Genomic DNA, 27,069 nt, shown 5'->3' on the forward strand with positions numbered 1-27,069 from the left:
ACAGATAGAGTAGCTTAAGAATAACAAAGGTGAAATGCCTACTTAGTCCCTGAACTATCACCTTTATGAAAATTAGGTTTCTGAATTATTTTTTCAGTAAAATAAGTCCTCAGTTAAATTCATTAAAAATTGCTAATTTCATCCCTACTATTATATTTAAAGTTATTTTATCCAAATTTTCGTCAATTTAAGTCACTTGAGACACTTTGAATTGTAATACCATCATTTTTTCGCCCATAAGCCCTTAACATTTCATATAGGTTACAAATCTAACGTATAATTTATCCTTAAAAGTTAACTCCATACACTATTTCTTTATGAAAAATTACCAATCAACCCTCCAATGTGTATCACATGCAAGTAATATGACTTAAATTGATGAAAAATTGAAAATAGTAGTTTTCGAATATAATATTAGGGATGTAATTGGCAAATTTTTATAATTCAATGACTGATTTATCTGAATAAAAAATAAAAAAAAAAAAAAAAGCTTAGGGACTTAAATTTCACTCAGGTGATAATTCAAGAACTAAATTAGTAATTCACCCTAAAAATAATTATGGATTTGCAGAAAAGAACACAATCTTCGTTTTCTGCTCTATGTACGTCTATACTTGGTAAATAATACATGGAAAAAAAAATAGAACGTACAATTTGAGGAAGATGTTGGAAAATGATCGTTACGATAGTGAGTATCAAAATGTTTAATTGGGTTATTACCGATTAAAGGACTCACTAAACCATGCCAATCACGTTATGTGAAAAATCAAGATATTGAAGAAACTCAGAATACATATTACATTTGCATCTTTGATGTTTTCAATCTTAACAGTGGTCGATCATCGTTGGAAACCAAATTCAAGTTTCATGTTTTCTAACAAATAAATATAAACAAATTTAGAGTCCGAGCACTAGCATAATTTTATCATATAAACAAACAAAAATTGTGCCTAAAACTTGTATGTGCAGAACGTTCATCTTTCTAAGGACGGATGATACCATGTCGGTAAATTTTGTTATTGTCTAGAGATGATTGTATATATAAGCATATATTACAATACGTAGTAGTAACAACTTATATATTCACACTATCTAGGGTATATTTCAGTGATAGATCCTTCGTAAACAGATAGAGATGACTTGCTAATAGATTGAGCGGAGTCCAGTGTTGCCTTTGACATGTTTCCCATTGCTCTACTTTGGAGGGAAAATGCCTGTTGTTGAGGTGATGGCAGTGTAAGAGAGTAGCTATTGAGCATGAGAACTACTGATTGCATTGTTGGCCTGTCAGCTGGATCTTCCTGAACACAAAGTAAGCCGATGTGGATGCATCTAATTACTTCGGTCCTCGAATAAGAGTCTCTTAGACACGGATCCAACAATTCCAAAGGTGCCCCATCTCTCCATAACTTCCAAGCCTGCATAAAATTCAAAAGTTTAATTCATGATGCTATGTCAAGGCAGGAGAACAGAACACTACACTTTTCATTTTAAGCTTACATGGCTCATGAGGTCCTTAGCTACATTGCTCTGAAAGAAGTTACTGTTCTTCTTGCCACTAATGATTTCTAGCACTAAAATACCGAAACTATACAGATCGGACTTGACAGAAAAATGTCCGTGCATTGCATATTCGGGAGACATATAACCACTACAAGGAGCATAACCATCAACATAGAAATTATGACAAAGATGTAACGAGAAAACATTTCAGATTCAATTTGAAAATTGCAAAACAGAAGTGGTCGTGAGAAAAGAATGAAATAGGTAACTTACAATGTACCGACAATTCTATTTGTGTTTGCTTGAGTTTGATCAACCCCAAATATCTTGGCCATGCCAAAATCAGATATTTTTGGATGCATCTGCCCATCTAACAATATATTGCTGGCTTTGAGATCACGATGTATAATTCTAAGTCGGGAATCTTCATGTAGGTACATGATTCCTCGGGCAATTCCTGAAATAATCTTGAAACGTCTTGACCAATCCAATTGCCCTTGTTTCTCAGGGTCTGCAAATCATCAAAATCAAGTTATCATCGACAAACTGCTATTGCAATAGGGAAAGACTATCAGATGTCCGAGTGTACAAACCAAATAGGAAACAGTCGAGGCTTTTGTTGGGCACAAATTCATAAATAAGAATCTTTTCTTGGCCTTCCAAGCAGGATCCCAATAGCCTAACCAGATTTCGGTGTTGAAGCTTGGCTACCAATACCATCTCGTTCTTAAACTCTTCCGTGCCTTGGCCAGAATTCCTTGATAGCCTCTTCACAGCTACTTCTTGACCGTTTGAAAGTATAGCCTGCGAGAAAACTTTGATCAAACAATGGAATGTCCACTCATGGCATTCATGGGCAAGCTTTTGAGGCTCCAAAATTATTCAGATTTTGCATGCATAAAAATTGGAGCTTTTAGACCTGAAGGAGAACTCATATGATATATTGATTAACATACCTTGTAAACTTGACCGAAACCACCTTCGCCTAACTTGTGATCATCGGAGAAATTGCTCGTGGCTGCTTGGATGGCAGCAAAATCAAATTGCAAAGACTTGACGGAAGTAATGTCATTCTCACCTGCACAACCAACCAAACCATGGAAGCATAATGTTTACAGACGAGGAATAAATGAAAGGAGAATCAACGAGAATAAACAAGAGGAGAATTGCAGAAGAATATATTTGTCCACCGCTTGGTTCGTCTGCTGCTGCTTGATTGTACTTCTTTCTTGCTCTCCTAGTTATGCAGCAGTAAGCAACAACTAAAAGTAGCACAGATACAGATATTGGTACAACAATGGCAACAACTGTAAGAGTTGGGATTTTGCTTTTTCCTGTAAAATAAACAAAAAATATTGAGAAATTGGTAAGATCAACAGCCACAGGACAACACCATATTCCCTTGTTCCAATAAAATACCCAATAAAATAATCTGATAATACCAGAAATGACTTGATTGGGGCTTCTAAAAAGTTTATGTTTGTGCACTTTACCTTTAGGCGGAGGAGGAGAAGCCCCTGGTGCAGGCTCTGGTGCTGTGCCGTCTTGGGGGTAGAAGGGGTAAATTTCATACCTAACGTTACAACTCGGAAACAGAACTCGTCCCCCTTGCTTTCTGCTACAACAAGACGGCAATTGCGCTATGATAATCTTAAGGCACTTGTGGCAAGTAGCCGCGGACAGGTCCTGCGTGCACTGCCCGAGGGTGTACAGAGTAATCAGATCACTGAATTTCATTTTTTTTGTGGCGAACTTGTCGGCGTCGTTGGCAGCCTCGGTAGCCACCTCGTTCATACTCGCCGTCAGCACCTGGTTGAACCGAGTCGGTTCCGTTACGTCCTGCGAGTTCAACAGGAACACGGCAGGGTTCTCGGCTGAGGTGGAAAAGAATGACACGTACGAGTAGCGCAGCATACAGTCGTCGTACCAGATCACAACCTCCTTATCGATGGGGCATCGCCGGGGAATCTCGCCGGTTGCAGTGGCAACGCAGGTTTCGCAAGCGTCGGTGCCCAAGACATTACCGCTGCAGAGGAAGAGACCGTAGACGGCGTTGTTTGGGGTTTTGACGGTGGCGTTGTAGAAGCCGGTGGAGCGGTTGGCGTTGGAGGAGAGGGTGGAAAAGAGGCGGTTGAGGTTGGACTGGAAGGTGGAGTTTGGGGTGAAGGTGGTGGTGTTTGAGCAGGCGTGGGAGAGATATTCTGCTTCCGTACTGGTCAGAAAGCTGGGCAGAGTAAAAATGGAGAAAATCAAAAGAAGGGTAGTCATGCTTTTCAGTTTTTGGTGATTTATCATAACATCATATGCTTTTGTACCGAGTATTAACAAGGGCAATGCAGGAGTGGTAACAAGACTTTTCAGCTTTGATTGTTGACCTCCTCTCATACAACCGGGTCTTAGACAGTGCCATCAACGTCTAATAAGTGATAAGTTATGAATGAACATTCACCTATTTGTGAAATTTCAGGAATTCTCAAATTGTATATGTTTATCGTATATCATGTAATCATAAATTATTTTAAATATTTTTATTTAAAATAAATCGTGAACTATACCTGACGAAAACTGACGGGACGATATACGATGAACATACACGATTTAAGGATCACTAGAATCTTCACAAAAAGGATATGTAGAGGATCCTCATTAATAAGTTATTTCTAGATGTTTGTATTATATATGTATTTGCAAAGAGGAGTTAGAATTTTCAAATAATAGAATCTTAATTTCAATGAAAAAAATAACTTTAATGGACCATTTTATCGAGCACCTAATAACCATTTGTCGATTCCTACCAACATTAGCCAAAAGCTCATGCGAATGTATGTTGACAACTACTATGAGTCAAAAGAGCTTGTCGAGGGTAGCTGTAGGAAGCTATCGAGTAATGTTGAAGATTGTCAAGGCTTGTCAACTGAGACATTTCATCAAGCACTTGATTTGCACCATAGAGTCGCATACAAGAAGAGATAGATGATAAATGCAAACAAAACTAGTAGGAGAAAGTTATAATTTAGTGTTTGTAAGGATTAAATAAAAGTATACAGTCAAATATACATATATATTTTAAAGCTGTTAGAATCATAAGCAGCCAATAACTCCATATTAGTATGTCATTGCATGTTTGTACTTTAAAATAAACATACATATTATTTGCCAAATTCATATCGGTGAAAAATAAAAATTGCAATGTAGGAAAAAATAATAGGAAAACTAATGAAAATAGCTTGAAAACTTTGAGTTTTAACGATAAGGACAAAATAAAGAGTAAAGTAAATAACTTATATATCTATCTTTTTTTATATTAATTTTTAAGATATTTGATATAGAAAATGAATTTTTTTATGTATTTAGCGAATTCTTTTTTATACATATCGATGTACAAAAATCGAGCATTAGAAAACTTTAAGACCCCACTTCAAAAGCTCATCTAAAACCCCCAAATTTTCAGGGCCTGCACTTGATCTGTGATCAATATATCTTCCTGTAAAGAAGCCTGGTTTCTCAGGTCTGGAAAGACAAATAGTTTCACTTTTTAAACATATGAACAATCGATGACATGGTCGGCCTCTTATTTGCATCTGCTTGAACACACAATAATCCAATTAATGTGGATATACCTTAAAAATTCATTTGGACTGCACGAATCTTATATCAACGAATCCATCAACTCCAACTCTTTTGTTTCATTCCAAGTGCCAAGCCTGGAATCGATCATTGATGTAAGTACTCCCAGTTTTGATAGCACATTAATTTTTTGATAGCACACTAATTTTCTTTTGGTCAATATAGCTACATTAATTTGTTCGACAGAAAATTTTATAATGCAACCCTAGTAAAGACCTTACGTAGTATAAGAGTCGATGCACAATCTGTCGGATGAAAGTCTAAAAGGTTCTTCCTCCCCCTTACGATCTCAAGCAACAATACTTTGAAGTAAATACATCAGATTTAGTTGATACAATATCTCCATAGCATACTTTAGAGTCATGTAACCACAAAATGATTGACATAAGAGTTTAAAAAGTGAAAATATATAACTACTACATAGATAAGAGGGATGCATATAATAAAGAAAACTTACTAGGTGCCAACAATTGCTATGGTGTTCCCTTGAATTTGATCATCAACCCCAAACATTCATGCCAAAATATGGTATTATAGGACTCATATTGCCATCTAACACGATATTGTTTGCTTTTAAATCGCTATGTATAACTCTAAGCCTTGACTCTTCATGAAGATAAAAAATTCCTTGGGCGATTCCTCCTATTATCATGCAACGGCTTGACCAATCTAGCTATTTACGATTTTTGGATTCTATATACTCACGTCAATTCATTAGATATAGACAATAATATTGTATTTAAGTTCAAAATTGCTAAAAAAAATTCAGACTAATGTACCCTTACCAAAAATAAAAAATCAAGACTTTTGCTTGGCACATATTCATAAACAAGTAGGGTTTCCTTTCCTTCCAAACAAAATCCCAGAAGCCTAACAAGATTTCTTGTTGACAACCCCTTCACTGCTATTTCTTGTTCATTAGCAACTGTTCCCTGACACACAAGGCATTTTATCCAATCAATTGGATTGTCATATATGCATCTTATATATGTTTAGAATTGTACAAATTGAACCAAGATTCAAAATAGTTCCCAAGTCGAATTGCAAGAACACAGCAGTTTTCGTATCATCCCTACCTAAGAAAGTAAGTGTCAAAATATTTGTAAAAGACTAGATAAACGTAGTGAACCAATGATAACTACGCACACTCATATAATTGAATAAAGTAAACAAAAATATGTGTACATGTAGGGGAGTAGTGTGCAGCTATCATTTTGCTTCTTATTTCATGATAAATTAATCTCACCGTTTGCTGAGATATAGAACTCGTCCCCCAAAATTTCTTTTAGGAATTTGTGTTGCAGCTCCCAGAAGACACCAATTGCAATCTCCAGAGGACAGGTCCTGCGTGCACGGTGCACTGCCCAATTCCGTACAGCGAAGTGAAACCTGTGTTGGAAAAGAATAGTATTTAGTTTTATTCTGTTGTTTGAATTTTAGGTTAAGCGCATTGGAATTAGAGTACTGATTTCTTGCCTATTAGAATTAGGTTTAGTTGACTATATATAGTGCTTATGTTATTGTTTCGGCCCAAAATACTATTGTTGGGCCGAGTGTAGGTTTGTGCTCGGCTCAAAGTCGTGTCATGGGCTGTCTGGTGATTCTGGGCCATTCAACAGGGATGCTCGAGTCCTATTGCAAGAAGAAGTAGTTCAGATAAGAAAAGGGGTCGAGGAAATCCTAGTGCAATGAGGATTCTCGACCAACAATGAATAAAGCCCCAAAAAGGGGTGAGTTCAAAGTCCTAATGGGAGTAGGGTTATTCGAAGCAAAGTTGGAACGAAACAAGAACTTCCAATTCAGATATGAGTTTAATTCGATCTCAAGAAGGAGGTGGTGCTATAAATACAAGACATCATGCAACAATTCGGGACCTTCAATTCAACACACAATTGCCCTGCGCAAAACCTCTCAAACATCTTGAGATTTTTTATTTTCTTTTTCTCGCCGACATATCTTCAGTTTGGATAAACAGCACTGTGAAGGCAACCGGCGAACACCTTCAGTTTGGATAAACAGCACTGTTGCCGTAGAATCAGCCGACCGAGGAGCACCTTCAGGTTGGATAAACAACACTGTGTTGAGGCCGACTGGTTACCTATCCAAGTCTCGGTCGACAAGGGTTTTCGAATCCTTATCGGCAGAGGTTATCTTATTAGCCTTTTCGACGAAGTAAGGTGTTACGAGTTACGACATTTGGCGTACTAAACGCCGAGTGATTTCATGATTGGATACTCACAAGTGAGTTTCAGAGTTCGGCATTCTGACGACCGAACCACATTCACCATCAAGACATACATCACCTTTGAATACTTGTATCCGTACAGTCTGATGTCGATTCGACGTGCTTATACTCTTACAAATATAATCACTGTGACCGAATTCGACACTGACGATTTGTGAACTTCGCAGAACTAACAGCCTTGTTTTCAGGCTCGAGAATCCAAAGGCCGAGATTTGTTCCTTCATCAGCCGCAGTCGCAAGATAAAGAAGTCAGCAACGCACTCAATGCAACATCAACAAATTTTGCTCCTCGGTCAAGCTCGGCCGACGAGTTGGCACGTTCCGCATTCAACCGAAGAATGTAGTTAGCTTATTAGCTACTCGACCTGCGCGCGACGTAGGCTTCGTAATTTTTAGGGTCAACATTTTGGCACGCCCGGTGGGACATTGTACTAGACCTTTGGAGTTCATGACCATTGAGACATGGTCTGTAAAGAAGAAAACAATCATGGGAAAGTCAACAACTGACTTACCAGTGCAAGGCCCTGGGCAAGATTTGTCTCAGGCACAAAATCTAATCATTATTGCATCACCCGAGGCTACAAGTACGACACGCCGAGATAAGGAAATTTGTAACAGCGGACAGCCTTGCAATCCAGATATTCCCAACCAAACGGCTGGTATTTTCGCTGAAGGAATAGTGGAAGATTATGACGAAGATGGTGGGGAGGGTTCTGATCCGCCAACTAGGTCGTTTCTTTGAAGACCACTTGATGAACAATATCAACAGGTCGAGCAGTCAATTGGCCAGTAAATGAATGATTTACTAGAAGCAATATGAAGCAACAGTGATACACAAACCAGGATGCTTGAACTATTGGTCAGTAAAGCCTTCGGAGATGGCCACGTCGGCCAACCCCGACAACCTTCTTTTGCGAATGTCTCATTACAAGCCTAGAAATGATCTGCTCGTCTACAACCAATTGACTTAGAAAAAAGAGGCGGATCAAGCAATAGATCTGACGGACCTGACCAAGGAGTAGAAGCAGCATCCGTTAATATGACCGAGGTCCAAATAATGATTGACTCGGCCCTAAAAAAAGGGCCGAAGTTCCCAAAATTCATCCACCCGTACCCGACTTGTGTGGAAAGGTTCGAATACCCTAGAGGCTTCAAGATCCCTGACTTCAGTCTGTTCGTTGAATAGTCGTCCTTATCTTCGTTAGAACATGTAGCTCGGTTCACGGCGCAATGTGGGGACGTCAATAGTGACTTCCATAAACTACGAATATTTAACTTTTCACTGATAGGGTCAGCTTTTGCTTGGTACATTAATCTTCCACCAAACTCCGTCCAGAGTTGGGAAGAATTGGTAAATTCCATGAACAATTTTATCGACCAGAGATGGAAATGTCCGTTTCATCGTTGGCTAGGATGGCTCAAGCTTCGAACGAGTCATCGATGGAATACTTAACAAGGTTCAAGTCGGCCAGGAATTGGTGCCAAGTACCTCTTCCTGAAGTTGAATTTGTCAGAATTGCCCTAAACGGCCTGGACGTGGAATACAAAAAGAAATTCCTGGGGGGCAAATATTCGAGATATATACGAACTTGCTTAACATGTTGAGCAATATGATTATTTACTCCGAGAGGAAAAAAATATCGAAGTCCTCATCCCGGGGAACACTATACAAGAATCCCATGGTCAGCTACGCATTGGTCGAAGGTGAGGACCCCTAGTATGCCAGTGTCGACGCGGCTGAGATAGTGATAGATAAACCATACGTTTGTAAGGTATTAGCTCAAGTAAGTCCTAAAGACGCCAAGACCCGCTCGGCCACCGAGGAGATGAGTAAAACATTAAAGTTTACACTTTCGATATCACCAAAGCCGATGCAATTTTTGACCAGTTGTTGGTAGCAAAGATCATCAAACTTAGGCCAGGACATAACATCCCTAAGGCCGAAGAATTGAAAGGCAAGACATATTGCAAGTACCATAATTCAAACAAGCATGCTACCAATAATTGTGTTGTGTTCCGTGACGCGATCCAAAATTGGATCGAGAAGGGTAAGCTAAAATTCCCGGAGAAACAGATAGCGGTCGACGTCAATCCCTTCCCCTCAACAATAATTGGTATGGTGGATGTTCACCTCCCTAAAAACAAAGGAAATGCCAAATTCGTCCCGGTGCAGCATGTCCATAAACAAAATGGTCAACCAAGACTGAAGATTGATTTATTTTCAAATGTACCACCCACGGAGCCTTCAGGGCCAGCCATCGATGAACCCATGTCAGGTTCTAATTCCGAAGAAACTCATGAATCAATGGTTTTATGCGAACATTGTAAAACACGAGTTGAACCTAAAAAAAGGGCATATTCGGCACCAACTTCAGGCCTACCATCCACAACCGCTACAAAATTGCCAAAGAAACTCGGTGCTGGCCCACGACGCCAAGTGTTTGAGAGACTCGGTCCACAGGTACAAGCAAAAGACCCAGCCCCAGTCAGACGGCGTCTTGACTTTGACGCACCATTCTATAATAAGGATTATTACTCGTGCAACTCAAGCAGTTCGAGTTCGTCCGTCGATCGCAAAACCTTCAAATCGCCTAGGCCAAGAGACCAACGTTGGTACAGTTATAATTCCCCAACTGGCCTGTATACGGCGTTATCTAAGTCTCAAAAACGTTGTCACCAACGGATAGATTGCATGGCTCGACGACAAGATGCGCAGGCCAATTCGACTACTCGGTGGCAGCCAAAAGAGGCAGTAGAAAGTGGTGACGATCGGCCTACCCCGACTATCATGACCGAATTACTTGAAGGGAAAAAGGCAGTTGCTCGCAACATTGAAACCACCATTAAAGAGTCTGAGAAACGCATCAAGCTCCTTCTTCGGCCTGGGGAGATAAGGGCCCGTCTCAAGCATTTTAGACAGGAGGCTGAAAGAAAACTTCTTTCGTTACCACCGTAGGAATCGTTAGTCAAAGTACGGCACAATCTGCACCCTTTATTCCTCGATGAATCCTTGGAATACATGCGAGAATTTCATAAGAAACATTCCGTCAATGACTTATACGGACTACCCAAGGCATGTCAGGAAGCTCTCGACCTATCACTGACTTACCCTGCTACTGAGCAAATTATCCAAAAAACTTTCGATCCAGCAATGAAGGCTAGGTTCCAGCATATACGTGAGGTTCGGGTTCTCGACTTTGAGGTCAACCCATACACAGATATAGACACCGCCAAGTTACCCTTTTCACTCGAAGACCTTCAGCATTTGCAATATCATTTCGAAGTTTTCTCGGTCGTACCCCTTTTCGACCTTACGACCGATGAGAAAAATCGTGTGGCACGTTTAGACGCATACCTGGACACAAGGAATGCCCGGATCGCCTACGAAAAACAAACCCGTAAAGTACTACAAAAACGAAACCAATCTTTGATAGTAAACACACTCGAGGTAGGTAACAAGAATAAAATAGATTTAGTCCATACGTTTCAGGAGCAGGTTTATACCGAAGCGCTAAATAGACCAAGTGAAGACATTCCAACGAATGATACTACATCCACTACTCTAGAAGACGACGACCAAGACCCGATGGGTCCCTCGGTCCTCAAGCATATGGAGATCAATATGGTTCATGTCTTACCAGCTGAGTTTCAACCAAGTACCCATCAATCAAATTTTTTGGATGGGGACGTGGTTGCCGAAAAAGCAACACAAGTGGATTTCGTCGCTACTAACGAAGATGGGGAAGTCAGTAAAGGCGACAACCTTAAGGCAGCCCTGACCGAATTATTTCCCTGCTCCTCATCTGTTAATCTCCAACATCTAAAGCCGTTATACGTCACGGCTCATATTGAAAGATATCTCATTTCCAAGGTGTTTGTCGACTGTGGAGCCACAGTCAACATCATGTCGATTTCCGTCATGAAGGCATTACGCCATTCCACTGATGAGCTTATCCCATCAGGGATAACAATGAACAGCTTCATCGACGACAAGTCTCAAACCAAATGAGTGCTCCCATTAGAAGTCAGCATTGCCGGTCGTAACCACATGACGACATTCTTTATAATTGATTCAAAGACTGACTATAATGCATTACTCGGCCGCGATTGAATCCATCAAACAAGTTGCATTCCTTCATCACTATACCAAGTTCTCATCTTTTGAGATGACAAATCGGTCATAGTGCACCTAGCCGATAATTAGCTGTTTGAAACCAACATGATCCAAGCTCGCTATTATGACGATCACGTCGGCTACATCACCCTTCAGGGTTTTAACGAGGATGGATGGCCGACCAGAATTTCGGTTTAGAAAGCTATTGAGGTAGGCGCCGAGACCATACAACAGGATTCGGCGAGACTCGGCTTGGCATATCTCATTACCAATGCCAATGATTGACGCCACCATATAAGAAAGGCGTCGGGCCACGGTTTCGTCGACCATGGAACATCTACTGGCCCATTGGTATGCCATTGCAAAGCAACCACATTCAGGCATAAACTTAATCGAATTTTTGGCCGAAGTGGATAACTGCCCCGATCTATCGTTCGACAAAGTTCAGGCTGCATTGGCCGAACTCAAAGATATTCGGCCCCAGGTTAAGAACCTATTGGAAGAAATCAACGTTAGCACAGCCGATGAGCCTCGACCATTGTTTATCAGTGCGTTATTACCACCCTCTATAAAGGTCGAGCTTTGTAAATTGCTTCATGAATTTAAAGATTGTTTCGCATGGAATTATCATAAGATGCCAGGCCTCGACTGAAACCTCGTCGAACATGAGTTACGCATCAAAGAAGGGTGTAAGCCTTTCCGACAACCTCCACACCGGTTCTCGACAGAAGTACAACTAGGCATAAAAGACGAACTAGTTCGGCTTCTGAAAGCCGGGTTTATTCAGATCGCTCGGTACGTCGAATGGTTGGCCAATATCGTCCATGTGTTGAAGAAAATTGGAGCCCTTCGCATTTGCATCGATTTTTGTAACTTAAATCTGGCCACTCCCAAGGATGAATACACAATGCCAATCTTAGATTTACTAATTGATGTCGCAGCCAATCATGAAATGATGTTCTTCACGGACGGCCATGCCAGTTACAACCATATCTTTATTGTTGAGGCTGACGTCCATAAGACCGGCGAGCCATGAATAAGATATTCCATGACTTGATCGGTACAGTCGTAGAAGTTTATATCGATGATGTGGTGGTGAAATCGAAAAGTCGCCGAACACACCTGGATAATCTTCGGCAAGCATTCCTCCGCATGCGACAGCATAACCTCAAAATGAACCCGGCCAAATGCGCCTTCGGTGTATTGGTCGGTAATTTTTTGGGTTTTTTGGTACACCATCGTGGCATTGAGGTCGACGAAAATAAAGCTTGCGCAATCATTAGCTCTCCACCCCCGATGACCAAGAAGCAACTCCAGTCATTGCTCGGGAAATAAATTTTCTCCACCGTTTCATTGCTAATTTGGTGGGCAAAATGAAAGCATTCTCTACGCTCCTTAAACTTAAGGACTCCGACAAGTTTGAGTGGTGCGAAGAATACAAAACGGCTTTTATGCAAATCAAGGTGTCATTTACCACACCACCAGTACTAGTTCCACCTCATCACGGTAAACCTCTCAAACTGTACATTTTGGCAGCCGTCGAATCCATCGGTTGTCTCATCGCGCAAGATAACGATGTTGGGCGTGAACAAGTTATCTTTTATCTCAGTCGCAATCTGAATTCACCGGATCTCAATTATTTACCCGTCGAAAAACTTTGCTTAGCTCTGTTTTTTGCCGCATTAAAACTTCGGCACTATATGCTCCCATCAGTTATGCAGGTCATTGCCCAAACATATGTTATTCGTTACATGCTTACTCGACCTATCGTCAAAGGCCGAATTGAGAAATGCACAATGGCTTTACCAAAGTTAAGTTTGCAGTACGTACCCCAAAAGGCCGTCAAAGGCCAAGCTCTCGCCGATTTTTTGGCCTAACACCCTTCTCCTTATGGCTTTGGGGGCAACGACGTCGACATCGGCTTAATCACAACACGTGACACCCACTTCACGATGCATTTTGATGGTTCTAGCACCTCAACCTCGGCTGGTATTGGTATTGCCATTCAATCGCCCGACCACTACCGGTAGTATTTTTCTCTCAAGTTAGATTTCGGCTGTACGAATAATCAAGCCGAGTATGAAGCTCTTATCATCGGCCTCCACGTCCTGCACGATTTAAGAGCAACCTGTGTTCTCGTCCTGGGTGATTATGAATTGGTGATTAACCAACTCAACGGCGTTTTTCGTTGCATGAGTTGTACTCTGACACCCTATCATATGGTCGCCACCTATTTGGCCGAGTCGTTTGAACGGATTACATTTAAGTACATTTCACGTATTCGGAACACTGACGCCGACGAACTCGCCCAAATCGCCTCCGGAGCACAACTTACGGGGGCAAGCTAGGCCGGGTAACACCCACAGTCCTACGATCATACCTAGCCTTAGTCAATCAGCAAATTATCCAACACAATCACGTGATATGCATGAGGGTAATGTCGTTACCATCATTACTAGAGCGGGGAGACCCCGTAGAAGTATGTGCTGTCGAGACACTACCAGACGATTTTACGGTATCTCGATAACCCCAACGGGAACCACGACCGGAGAACGAGGGTCCACGCCACGAATTACGTATCATACCAAAATGAGTTATACCGAAAGGGTGAGGATGGGTTACTATTACTGTGCCTAGGCCCACATGAGGCTGTCCAAGCAATGGCCGAAGTACATAAAGGAATTTGTGGAGCTCACCAATCAGGATGCAAAATGCGCTGGTTGCTCCGACGACACAACTACTTCTGGCCAAGTATATTAAAAGATTGCATCGAATACGCACGGGGATGCATACTGTGCCAGATTCATGGACCAGTGCAGAGAGCCCCGGTCGAATTACTCCACTCAGTTACTAAACCATGGCCGTTCAGGGGATAGGCAATGGACGTAATCGGCAAAATCACACCATCTTCTGGAGTAGCAAAACACACATGGATAATAGTAGCAACCGATTACTTCACTAAATGGGTCAAGGCAAAATCGTATGTCGAATTAACAGCCAAAGAAGTTTGCAGTTTTGTAGAGGAAAATATTGTGACCAGATTCGGCGTGCCAGAAACAATCATAACCGACAGTGGCACAATCTTCACAACCGACAGGTTTAGGGAATACACGACGAGTCTGAATATCCGACTTGAGCAGTCTACACCGTATTATCCACAAGCGAACAGGCAGGCCGAAGCAAGCAATAAGGTATTAATCGGCATTCTTGAAAAAATGGTAAAAGAGAAGTCTGGGATGTGGCATTTAAAGTTAAATGAAGCATTATGGGCCTACCGAACTTCACCCCGGTCCGCCACCGGAATAACTCCCTACACGTTAACTTATGGACACGACGCTATGTTACCAGTCGAGCTAAGTACAAACTCATTACGAATGATCGAGCATAGCAGTTTGTTTAGTGTCGAATATAGTCAAGCTATGCGACAAGAGTTAGAAGACTTAGAAGAAATTCGGATCAACGCGTGTAATTTATTAATAGCACGGAAGAAAATTGCCGAGCGAGCTTATAATCAACGCGTCAAACAAAAAACATTCGGCGAAAGAGAGTTGGTTGGCAAACTGTGTTACCTGTAGGAATTAAAGACCCCAGGTTCGGCAAATGGTCATCGAATTGGGAGGGACTATTCATCGTCCACAAGGTTCTCGGCAAGGGGGCATATCATCTCAAAGACCGGACCGGGTTAATTCATGAATTACCAATCAATGGGAAGTTCTTAAAAAAGTATTATCCGGTCACATGGGAAATGCAAGAGTAGTCTATTTCATTAATAAGCTCGTAAAAACGAGTCTACAAGTACATATGGTTGACTTATTTATAGCTAGATACCCTTAAGGTGAAGAGGGAATGAGAGTTTCGAGAACAGCCTTCAATTCTAACCACCTCACTTCACCCATCGTGACCTCGGCCTGTCGATTCCTTTTATTTATCTTCAACTGCTCGATATGCCGCACATTAGCCGCATATTCGGTCAGGCAGGATTTACCGCTCGACTCGAAATCTCTTGCTAGCTCGGAAGCTACTGTCGACCTTCAGTTTTGAAGTTTCGCAATTTGACGGTCAAGGTCGACCAGTGCTGCTTTTTTCATCTTCAGCATATCGACCCGTGGACGCAAAGCTTCTTGAACGACCATCGTAACTTTCAAGTCATCTTCGGCCCGGAGAACTATCTCGAAAATACCAAAATACTCTCGAGTTCGTTCCAGAGCAGAAGAAGCTCGAGTAAGGGCTTCGTTGCTTAATTGACCATCAACCGTAAGATCTTTGAGATAAGTCCCTACGGAGTCAAGGCCCTAGCACTCAAGGATTTGTAATGCCGAAAGAGATAGCAATTCTTGCGGCTTGATGAGGGCATTTGGTTCGATCGTTGACGCGAAAGTTTTTGTTGCGGTCACTGAAGAGCCAGCCGCCCCCGAAGTAGTCGCAATCAAGGTGTCGAGCTCAACCTCCCATAAAGGCTGCACAGAAAGGAAAAATGTTAGCAGAAGGAAAGTTATATGGAATGCATAACAGAAGGGATGTGTTTCTAAACCTGCCGGGAGGAAACTTCGGACATGTCCTCTAGTTCATTGCTCGAACCGAGAGAACTTAATGGCTGAGCCCAGTACCTAAGACCGCTTCTCAATTCACGCGGCCGATGAAGGTTATCTACATTTGATAGCCACTGAGGTGGCCAGGAAATATAGACAACACCCTTCGGCACATAAAATCGTCGGTGAAATGAACATTCGAGCACCTGACATTTAATATTTTCCTGGGTTCAGACGCGTCATAATAAAATTAATAAAGAAATGAGAGGGGGCCTTACAAAAGCCGAGGTAACTTCTTGTGGAGGAATGTTGAGGTCTTCATCTTGTGGATGGAGCGGAGTTTTGGCCGTCGCCTCAGGCTCAACTAGGGGTCCTTCTTACGATCGGTCGAAGGAGGATCCGGTTGGACGGCCGCCTCGACGATAGGAGGAAGATTGACAGAAGAAAGGTTGGCTGGTCGAGGGTGACGCTCCAACGGAATTTCATCACCCTCATCGCTCTCATCATCCTGAAATAAAAAGCGTTTACGACTTGAAAATCGGATAAACGAAGATCATTAGCAATGGAATCATACCTCTTCCAAAATGATCGTCGGTCGTTAGATGGGGGATGCCTCAACGGGTAAGGCCGTCTCCTCCAAAGTAGGAGCAACGACCGGCTCCGAAGCCACAGCTGGAGCAGCAGTCGGTTCGGCCATAACCCCAGTTGTCGGTACGGCTGGGTGATGAGATGGTGATGGCAGTAGGTTCGTCAAGGCCTGGACAACCAGGACGGGAGGAGAGACGATAGGAGCGGTCGATCCCGTGGTCTGGCTAGAGATGACGTGAATTTTTCGTTCCCCTTTTTCGCCAATTTCTTGACGCGTTTCGAAGGTCGATGAGCGTCATCTCCCGTCTTGGCGTCCTGATGGGGTCGCTTGGTCGGCGGAGTTCGCCCGGTAATTGTAATCTTCTTCAAATAGGGGACCAATTTTTTCTTGGCCATCGCCGCGGCAACCACATCTGCTCGTTTCAACACACGACCACTTGAGAGAGTGAAGTCAAGTTAGTAACATTGAGCAAATAATTGAAGTACAAAATGAGGAACGATAATATACCTTAGGTCGTTTCTTTGGATTGGGCTGTAGAAGCTTGTTTGGGTCGGTTGCCGAAGATGTGGGAAGATTTTATTGACCACATTTTAGCCGAGACGCTAAAGAAGTCACGGGTGTACTCTTCCTACCAGTCCCCAGAGGTGTCAGTATCCAGAGATTCAGGAAATGTCGGTCGGAGTCGAAATTTTTTACACTTATCCTGAAACTCTTGTTCCGTCGTTTTACACTCCCTCTCGGAGGAACCAGAAAGGCGTCCTCGACTTAAGAGGAAGCGAAAAGCAAGCAGAGGTACTGGGCAACCTTGGAGGTAGTCGAGCTGTCGGGCAACGAAATGGGGATGATAGACCTCTCAACTGGCTTGGCGAGCATCGTAACCGAGGGGAAGGTCACGTGTCAATACGAACAACCCTTAGTGTTGACAAAGATCAGCATCTTCAGTCTCATCCCATGCTGTCTTCGGAAGCCTGATCGAGGCAGGGTATTCCTGACGTCAACATACTAAGAACTCGTCGTCAGAAAGGACGTCCAAGCTGAAGAAGTGCTTAAGGACTTCATCGGCCCGATGAAGAGGCGCTAGTCGAGAGGCCAATTGAGGACCAAACGTTGCAGTAGGTTGAAAAACGGGGACTTCAGGCTGAAGTGTGGAAAAATAAACCTGCAGCCAGATTTGGAATACCCAGAGGGGTCCGTTCTGGTGCGGGTCGATTTTGTTAATAGTTGTTTCGGCGAAACAACGGAGAAGATTGGCAAGGATGGCTGGACTGAGCGCCAAGGAGTGACCGCTAGCCAAGGCTTGAGCTACCAGCATGTTCTCGACCAAGCACTTATTCGACTTGGTACAACAGATAAACTTGTTGTACCAGTAGAACAGGAAGGCTTCATGCTCGCTTTTCTTCAAGCTCGCATCCCTACGGCAGGCAAAGTGGAGGATGAGGGTGTTGTAGTTGAAAAAGTTCTTATGCAATTTTTGAACTTCTTCTTTCGAGGGTTCCTGACCTCTTCGGCTGAGTGTCTCGACGGCCCGATCGTCGAACAGTGTTTTTAGGTCGAGGTTCGACGGGCACCCAAAAAGGGTAGCATCTATTAGGATACCAGATAGAGAAATCCCAAGGATAGCTGAAATATCAAAGATAGTGGGGCTGAGAGGGTCGAAAGGAAGGATCATGATGTTGGTGGTCGAACACCACAAACTCAGAGCCGCCATGAGCAGCTCTTTATCTATGATGATCTCCATGGCCGAAAGCTTAATGACGTCGTAAATGTCAAGAATTTCCCATTCTTTGCCGAAGAATGTTTCCATTCGTTCGACCCAGGCTGCGGTGGTTGAGGGCCAAGCTCCTTGGGGCCGTGCCAAACACCATTTCAACCAGTCAAACCCTTGCAACAAGAGTGTTAGGCACTTTTCCTTGAGGAGATTGGTGATGAATGATGACACTGCATCTTTAAAAAGTAGCCCCAGAATTTGATGAGTGGTGTTTAGGTCACTCTCGAAGGGTAGCGTTTTGATAGCACTCTGGTCGATGAAAACTTTGCATTTGTTGCACTCGTCGGAGAGCTTTGAGATGAAGGAAGCCATTGGTAAGGATTCAAAGGTTCGTGTGGGTTTAAAAGGGGTTTGTGAGAGATGAGCTTGAGATCTTATGGTTTGAGAAAGCAAGAATGGCGAAGGGAAGTTTCAAAGTTTCTAAAGGCGTGAGATGCGAATGAGAGAAATTCAGGTATTTATAGGCATTTTAGAATGAAGATCAAATGTTTGGTATTCGGAAGCGCTAGATTTTTGAATTTGAGGGAAAATCAACCGGGAAATGGCCAATCATTTCGGATATCTGGGGAATCATCAAGGGTAGGATCGAGGTTTTAAGGGATTTGGGATGCACGATTGCGTGCGGCGGCGGTTTTAATGCATTGATGAGGAAGAGACATTTCAACGGGCACACGTTTTCGAGGGCCATGATTAAGAGTTGTTAGGTTTATCGGGGAATCAACATGTGGCAGGACGTCGGGAGTAACGAAGATCGTGCAATCATATTCCATAAATGCACATGGTAATGGTTATCGAGAACAATTAAGTCTAAAGGCAAAAGATGCTTTCACTTCTTCAAGGTCGAGATCCGACCAAAGGTTGGCAGTTGATGACCTCAAAAGCGAGGGGCAATGTTTGGGCCCAAAATAATATTATTGGGCCGAGTGTAGGTTTGTGCTCGGTCCAAAGCCGTGTCAAAAATACTATGGGCTGTCTGGTGATTCTGGGCCATTCAGCAGGGATGGTCAAGTCCTATTGCAAAAAGGAGTAGTTCAGATAAGAAAAGGGGTCAAGGAAGTCCTAGTGCAATGAGAATTCTCGACCAACAATGAATAAAGCCTCAAAAAGGGGTGAGTTCAAATTCCTAATGGGAGTAGGGTTGTTCGAAGCAAAGTTGGAACGAAACAAGAACTTCCAATTCATATATGAGTTTAATTCGATCTCAAGAAGGAGGTGGTGTTATAAATACAAGACATCATGCAACAATTCGGGACCTTCAATTCAACACACAATTGCCTTGTGCAAAACCTCTCAAACCTCTTGAGATTTTTTATTTTCTTTTTCTCTCCGACATATCTTCAGTTTGGATAAATAGCACTGTGAACGCAATCGGCGAACACCTTCAGTTTGGATAAACAGCATTGTTACCGTAGAATCAGCCGACCGAGGAACACCTTCAATTTGGATAAACAGCACTGCGTCGAAGCCGACTGGTTACCTATCCAAGTCTCGGTCGACAAGGGTTTTCGAATCCTTATCGGCAGAGGTCATCTTATTAGCCTTCTCGGCAAAGTAAGGTGTTACAAGTTACGATATTCGGCGTACTAGACGCCGAGTGATTTTATGATTGGATACTCACAAGTGAGTTTCAGAGTTCGGCATTCTGACGATCGAACCACATTCACCATCAAGACACACATCACCTTTGAATACTTGTGTCTGTACAGTCTGGTGTTGATTCAACGTGTTTATACTCTTACGAATATAATCACTGTGACCGAATCCGACGCCGACGATTTGTGAACTTCGCAGAACTAGCAGCCTTGTCTTCAGGCTCGAGAATCCAAAGGCCGAGATTTGTTCCTTCCTCGGCCGCAGTCACAAGATAAAGAAGTCAGCAACGCGCTCAACGCAACATCAACAAATTTTACTCCTCGACCGAGCTCAGCCGACTAGTTGGCACGCCCTGCATTCAACCGAAGGACGTAGTTAGCTTATTAGTTACTCGGTCTGCGCGCCATATAGGCTTAGTAATTTTTAGGGTCAACAATATATCACGACAAAATAGTGAATTTGACTGGTCTTTGTCTTTTTCTTTTTTTGAAGATGAAATACTATTCACCAACTAGTTTGAATTCTCTGTTTTCTCGGTCACTAAACAAAACTCATGGTGGCTCAATCGATTATAATGATGACGAAAAGCCCTGCGTGGTTGGCATATACGGCGACCCGAAAGCCACCCAATTCTGCTATTTTCCCTACACGATTAGGAGGAAGTCGAAGAGGTTGGAGAAGATCCAGTAAGACGGAGGAAGTTGTAGAAGCGTGAGAGAGGAGATGGGTTGGTGTGGCTCTGCCATTTTTGTTTTATTTTCATTTTTATTAGGATAAGCATGGAAAGATAAAATTTGTAATTTCGTAGCAATGAATTTTTAGTTTAATGTGTAAAATAATTCACATGCTTTTATATTGATAATCATACGATACTCAAATACATATAGCGCAGTGGATGGAAGGGGCAGGGGGATTTATTTAAGGGGAATATATGTCAAATTGTCAACTATATATGCCATCAAGCAATGCCAAGGTTTGTAATCCTTGTAGGGAATGTTTAACTCAATTACAGAGTGTTCAGTTATTCAGCTAAACTCGCGGAATAGTAGAATTGAGGAAGGAGTAGGAACTGCAGACATAAAAATTGACAACTATATCAGAAGATTCTCTGGTGATGCTCTATCAAGAGCTTGTTTCGGGAGCAATTATGCCAAAGGAGAACAAATATTTCAAAAACTAGACAAGCTCCAGCATGCTATGTCCAAGAAAGTTTTTTTTACTAGAATTCCTGGAATGAGGTATTTTCTACTTACCAGAGCTTCCAAAATATGAGCTCGTTTGGAAGTGCTTTTAAAATGATTGAAAGTGCTTTTAGAGAAAATGTTTTGAGTTCCAAAAGAACTTTAAGTGTTTTCTGTAATAAGCACCAATTATGTTCTTCTTCCAGGAAGCACTTTAAGTGCTTTTCTAGAATTTACTTGCATTTTTACTAAGAATTAGGTCCAAAAACATTTTCACTAAAAACATTTTCAGCTATTTTAAAGGCACTTCTAAACGAGCTTTAAATCTAAATAAAACTATTTACGTCACATTTATGCATATTGTATTAAGTAAATGTGTTGCATGTTACCAAAATATAAGGACAATGTGAATAAAAATAGAAAAACACTAAGGGAACTCTCTCAAAAGGGATTCTTTATGGATTCTTTGTCACCTTATGTTTTTGGTATAATGTTTTATAATGTTGACACATGAATTGACGTTAAACTGTGAAGTGACAAATAATCCCACTTGTGAGAGAGTTCCCTTATAATTTCTCATAAAAATATTTGTATCGCGTCAATATTTAAGATTGATATGTAAAGACGTCGTCAATAAATGTGTTGCATATTACATGACTATATAAATATAAATATATATATAGTACATATTACTAGCTATATACAATGTTAATTGCCATCTTATTTACTGTAGCTACCTTCCTACAAACAGCAATAGAAAAGCTTGGGCAATAGAAAAGGAGATTGCCAATTTGATACTGAAGACTGTAAAGGGGAGACAAGCAGCTGGACACGAAAAAGACCTAATGCAAATGATTCTTGAGGGTGCAAAAAATAGTGGGCTTGGTCGAGAAGACAGACCAATTCATTTCTGTTAACCGCAAAAACATCTACTTGGCCGGGCTATGAGACCACAGCAATTTCCGCCACATGGACTCTCATGTTGTTGGCTTCAAATCTACAATGGCAAGAACGTGTTCGAGCAGAGGTCCTTGAGGTTTGCCAGGGTCGCACACCGGATGCTGATATGCTTCTTAAGATGAAACAGGTAGATATTTTTATTAACTAATTATTACTTGTAATTCTAAACATATCATGTCATTTCAATTATATGAAGTTTTGTAGCCACTATGGAAAAAACCCAGCAATAGCCACAGTAAACTGTTACTATTTTTTCGGTGACTGGATATTAGTGACGGGAAACCGTGCCTAACAGTCAAAAAGTCAGTTGAAACGACATTAGGCACGGTACTTTTGTCTGCCATTAGTAAGGGAGCAATAGTACGGTTTCCCCGTGAGTATTGTTGTTCTTTTCACCAGCTCATCCTGTCTAAATCATTAGCCTAATTTTTGCAATGTTCAGCTAACAATGGTGATTCATGAATCGATGCGCCTTTATCCCCCGACTCCTGTGGTATCAAGGGAGGTTTTCGCGGACATGAAATTTGGGGACATTATTGTTCCAAAGGGTGTCATCGTTTGGACTGTGCTGGTGACAGTGCATACAGATCCAGAAATTTGGGGACCAGATTCGTATACATTCAACCCGGAGAGATTTGCGAATGGAATTATAGGTGCTTGCAAGCTTCCTCAGTTGTACATACCGTTCGGGGTCAGACCACGGGTATGCATTAGACAGAACTTTGCTATGGCTGAACTCAAGGTTCTCATATCTCTCATATTGTCCAAGTTTTCCTTCTCGCTTTCTCCAAATTACATACACAAACCTTCTCTGAGATTGCTTATAGAGGCAGAACATGGAGTTCGTCTTTTGGTCAGGAAGCTTTAAAGCTTCTCTTTTGGATTGAATGATAGTAAAGAGAATAATGACTCATCATTTTCCTTTCATGGAAAAAGAAAACACAGAGTTGAGTTACCTGCTGTGCATTTTAGTTGTTCACTTGTTTTAGCTTGTGTTGCTTGTTCACTTTTCTAATAATAATGTAGACTACTATAGATACTGCTTGTTCTCCTCTTTTTAAATTATTTATTGCAATTGGACATGTCCATGTGTTTGCAACATATGAGTTGCCTTTTGCTATACGACAATATTTTACATTAAAAATGTGCTTGTCATAGTAATGTAGTAATAAACTCGTCATTTTTATGAAAGTCGAACATAAAACATTTCACTTACAAGAAAAGAGGAATATCACTAGTTGTGCATTAGTGGATGGACAAGAAATGGGAGATGTCCAATACATCTTTTAAATTGATGGGAATAGAAGACCAATATAGATCTTAAATTGACGGGGGATAGAAGAACAACGAACTCGTTATTATGAACTTTCAGTATGTAGTTACAAGCGCAGTACAAATAAACAAGCCTAATTGAAACCAGCAACATCAAGTGAACAAACTAAACTCTGGAGAGCAGGGAACCTAACTAACCTCTCTTATTTTTCAGCACAATGATAATCTAACTGCTTCTTGTCATATCTTTTTCACCAAGAGATCAACACCATGTTCCGGCTCCACAACTAATCTAAGAGTAGGTGCATGGCGGTACTTGGGAGAAAGTGAGAAGGAGAAGTTGGATACTATGAGAGCTATCAGTACCTTGAGCTCAACCATGGCAAAGTACTGTCCTAGACAGATTCGAGGACCAACTCCGAATGGCATGTACAAGTGCGGAAGCTTGCAAGAGCCTGTGATCCCATTCACAAACCTATCGGGTTTAAACGCGTACGAATCTGGTCCCCATACTTCCGGATCAGTGTGCAGTGTCACCACCATGGTCCAAACATTAACACCTTTTGGGACGTGAATGTCCCCGAACTTCATGTCCTTCAATGCCTCCCTTGACACCACACTAACTGGGGGATATAGACGCAACGATTCATGAATCACCATTGTTAGCTGCACACATAATTCAAAAGGTCAAGTTTATGGTAACTGATGCATGAAACCCAAAATTCTAAAGGGCGCTGAGATTAGGGATCTCAAGGCGTCGTATACAGTATACTACTATGCAAGACTTTAATTTCATAGCATTATCTCAACTATATATCTTTCAAACATGGAAGAATTCCAAACGTTGATCATGTAAACATACATCTTAATAAGGGAGTATAATGATAAAATATATATCATAGTCATGTAAGATCAAATACCTGTTTCATGTTACGAACCATTTCAGCATCTGGAATGCGGCCCTGGCAAACTTGATGAGCCTCGGCTCTGACACGTTCTTGCCATTCTTGGTTCGAAGCCAACAGCATGAGGCACCATGTGGCTGCAACTGCTGTGGTTTCATACCCGGCCAAGTATATGTTCTTGCAGTTATCAACAATGAAGCGGTCTGTTGCCTCCTGGCTAAGGTTACTGTTTTTAGCACCCTCAAGAATAATTTGCAATATGTCTTTCTCATATACTGCTGCCTGCCTTTCCTTCACTACCTGCTGTATCAAAGTGCTAGCCTCCTTTTCTAAGGTCCAAACTTCCGTATTGCTCTTTGTGGGAAGGTGTCTGCAACAGGATTACGATTAATTAATAAGTTTATGGGTAAACAAGTATTGATTTCTAGAATAGTGTTAAATGTACAACATCAGCAGACCAAATTAATCAATTATGTGAGAGTACCTGTATACCTACAAAAGATGTTACCGCATATATATTTATATATGTGACAAACATAGATTTGGCCAAATTTGTATAGTTGGTTATGGATTTATATAAGGAAGACCTAATAGTGGAGAAGAAGAACTCTGCAACAAGGATGCCATGACGATATCTCAAGCCAATCAACTGTTGTTATGTGGAAATGTTGAAACCTGTGGTAGTGCATGATTGGCTTGGGATACCACCACAACGGCATCCTAGATGTATATACGTTTTCTCAATGGTGAGTACCTCATTCCAGGAATTCCGGCCAGAAAAGCTTTCCTGCCCATAGCCTCCTGGAGTTTCTTTAGTTTCTGAAATATCTCCTCCCCTTTGGAATAGTTGCTTCCAAAGCAAGCTCTTGAGATAGCATCGCCAGAGAAGCTTCCCATGTAGCTGTCTATTTTTATGTCAGAAATTCCTCCCTCTGCCTCAATTCTACTGTTCCATGAATTTATCAGTGTAACCGTAGACTCCGCGATTAAGTTAATCATTCCCTGTGGGGTGACCATATATAATTACAATCAAAACAAAGGTGGCCTAGAGATTTTTTTTCAACCATCTTTCTATTTCTAATACTACACCAAGGACCGCTACTACTAAGATTACTACACCCTTGATCGTTTAATAACGACTGCTTAAGAGTATATATACCTTAACTTTGTCCATGTATAGTTCAGGAGCAATGATTTTGCGCTGATGCACCCATGAGGCACCATTTGAGGTTAAAATACCTTGACCGAGCAAAGGACCGCGTTCTTTAAATTGATACGTTGGTTTCCCCAAGTCCAAGGATGTGCATGTTGTAATCTCCCTCACTGCATCAGGTTGGTTCACGTATAATATTTGTGTGTTTCCAAGTGCAAACACAAATACTTCACCTGTACAAAATATTTCCCACTAGCCGTTAATCAGTAGACAGAATTTCATATCATTGAGAAAGAATCAACTTAATTTTCTAATGGCCATAAAATTTGAATATGATTATATATGCATAAACTTTAGTTTCCGGGGCGGGGTTTCGTATCCGATCCCTTTCATGAAAGTTGTCCTCGTATGCGATGAGGTGAGGATCATGATCATAAACGTAGTACTAAATACCCACCCACCCCCTCCTCCTCTCTCTGTTTCGTATCCGCATGGGTATTGAAAATCTTAAAAACCCGTAGGTTCCCAATTTTAAAGGAATTCCTGCCAAGATGATGGATCCTGCCGTAGGTGCCTCTACATGAGCTTCGGGTAACCAAATAAGAACCGGTACCATAGGTACTTTGACGGCGAAAGAGGTGAAAGAAGCAATCCATAGAAAGATTTAGCGCCGCTCACTAAATTCTGTGGTCAATAATATTTGTAAATCAGTGGTTCCTGTTTGGAGAAGAATCAACAGAGTAGCTAATAGCATAAAAACAGAGCTAAGTAAAGTATAAAGGAAAAACTGATATGCTATCTATGACAGACATATATATCCGACCCCTTCCATGAAAGTTGTCCTCGTATGTGATGAGGAGAGGATCATGATCATAAACATAGTACTAAATGGATAATTATATGCATATTATGTATACCGTATAGTTTCCTCCACTTCTCAAAAAATGGAAAGAGAAGAGCAGCACAATTGTGAGAGATCGGGGGTTCAATGGTAGAATTGCTGGAGCCTCGAGCCTTCTTTATCTCCAAAATATTTCCCACCAGAAGAGTTTGTGGAGGTCCATTGATTCCTTGCTTGGTTAGCAAGGAACGAAGCCTCTTCGGCTTCGCCACAAGCCCATTGTAGAATCGTGCCAACAATCCTATAAACCCTAGCAACACAAGGGACGTCAACAGTTTTGAATCAAATTGGAGGAGCTCCATTGATGCAATTTGACTAGTTAGCCTTACATATCGTTATATACGGTAATCAAGAATGGCCAATTCATTTTAAGGTTGTCAAGTCACAGTTCTGTGCAACTGGAATTTCTACGTCAACTTCAAATCCAAAGTTTAACAACCACTGTACAGTCGATAAATTTTTAAAGCAAATTTCATAAATTGAAAACTCACACATCTTGTAAAAGCAGTCTGAATGCTCACTGCAAAAGTAGTGTGAATGGCTAAAGCAATGTGAATTTCCACATGATGACTTTGACCAGTAGGTATTGGTCTCTTAGCTTTTGTATTTTGGACATCAAATCATGCGATGGTAAGTATTGATGACATTAAACCATTTCTTAGGCCATCTCTAACTGAAGGATTTAAAGGGTTAGAGTGCCGAAAATAGTTCGGAAAACATTTCCAGCCG

The 27,069-nt window shown here is 41.5% G+C and overlaps 2 protein-coding genes and 1 pseudogene across 3 annotated transcripts; 1 reads left to right on the forward strand and 2 right to left on the reverse strand.

The window, feature by feature from the left end:
* Positions 1-896: 896 nt before the first annotated feature.
* On the reverse strand, positions 897-3,847 carry LOC137742317 (cysteine-rich receptor-like protein kinase 10). 2 transcript variants are annotated; one of them, XM_068482157.1, is made up of 7 exons: positions 2,997-3,814; positions 2,694-2,837; positions 2,460-2,581; positions 2,097-2,307; positions 1,777-2,014; positions 1,501-1,651; positions 897-1,418 (listed from the first exon to the last, which is right to left on the reverse strand). In XM_068482157.1, the coding sequence occupies exons 1-7, from the start codon at positions 3,796-3,798 to the stop codon at positions 1,089-1,091; spliced, it is 1,998 nt and encodes a 665-aa protein (XP_068338258.1). In that variant the 5' UTR covers positions 3,799-3,814; the 3' UTR covers positions 897-1,088. The 2 variants fall into 2 exon arrangements, with proteins under 2 accessions (XP_068338258.1, XP_068338259.1); XM_068482158.1 differs by lacking the exon at positions 1,501-1,651 and having other exon boundaries at positions 1,219-1,418; positions 2,997-3,847.
* Positions 3,848-20,961: 17,114 nt separating this feature from the next.
* On the forward strand, positions 20,962-23,157 carry LOC137741530 (cytochrome P450 714C2-like; annotated as a pseudogene).
* A 288-nt stretch (positions 23,158-23,445) lies between these two features.
* On the reverse strand, positions 23,446-26,792 carry LOC137742753 (cytochrome P450 714C2-like). The gene is made up of 5 exons (XM_068482696.1): positions 26,357-26,792; positions 25,446-25,672; positions 25,041-25,288; positions 24,302-24,656; positions 23,446-24,047 (listed from the first exon to the last, which is right to left on the reverse strand). The coding sequence occupies exons 1-5, from the start codon at positions 26,640-26,642 to the stop codon at positions 23,622-23,624; spliced, it is 1,542 nt and encodes a 513-aa protein (XP_068338797.1). The 5' UTR covers positions 26,643-26,792; the 3' UTR covers positions 23,446-23,621.
* Positions 26,793-27,069: the final 277 nt, after the last annotated feature.

Source organism: Pyrus communis, chromosome 8, assembly GCF_963583255.1.
Source record: "Pyrus communis chromosome 8, drPyrComm1.1, whole genome shotgun sequence".
NCBI classification, from domain to species: Eukaryota; Viridiplantae; Streptophyta; class Magnoliopsida; order Rosales; family Rosaceae; genus Pyrus; species Pyrus communis.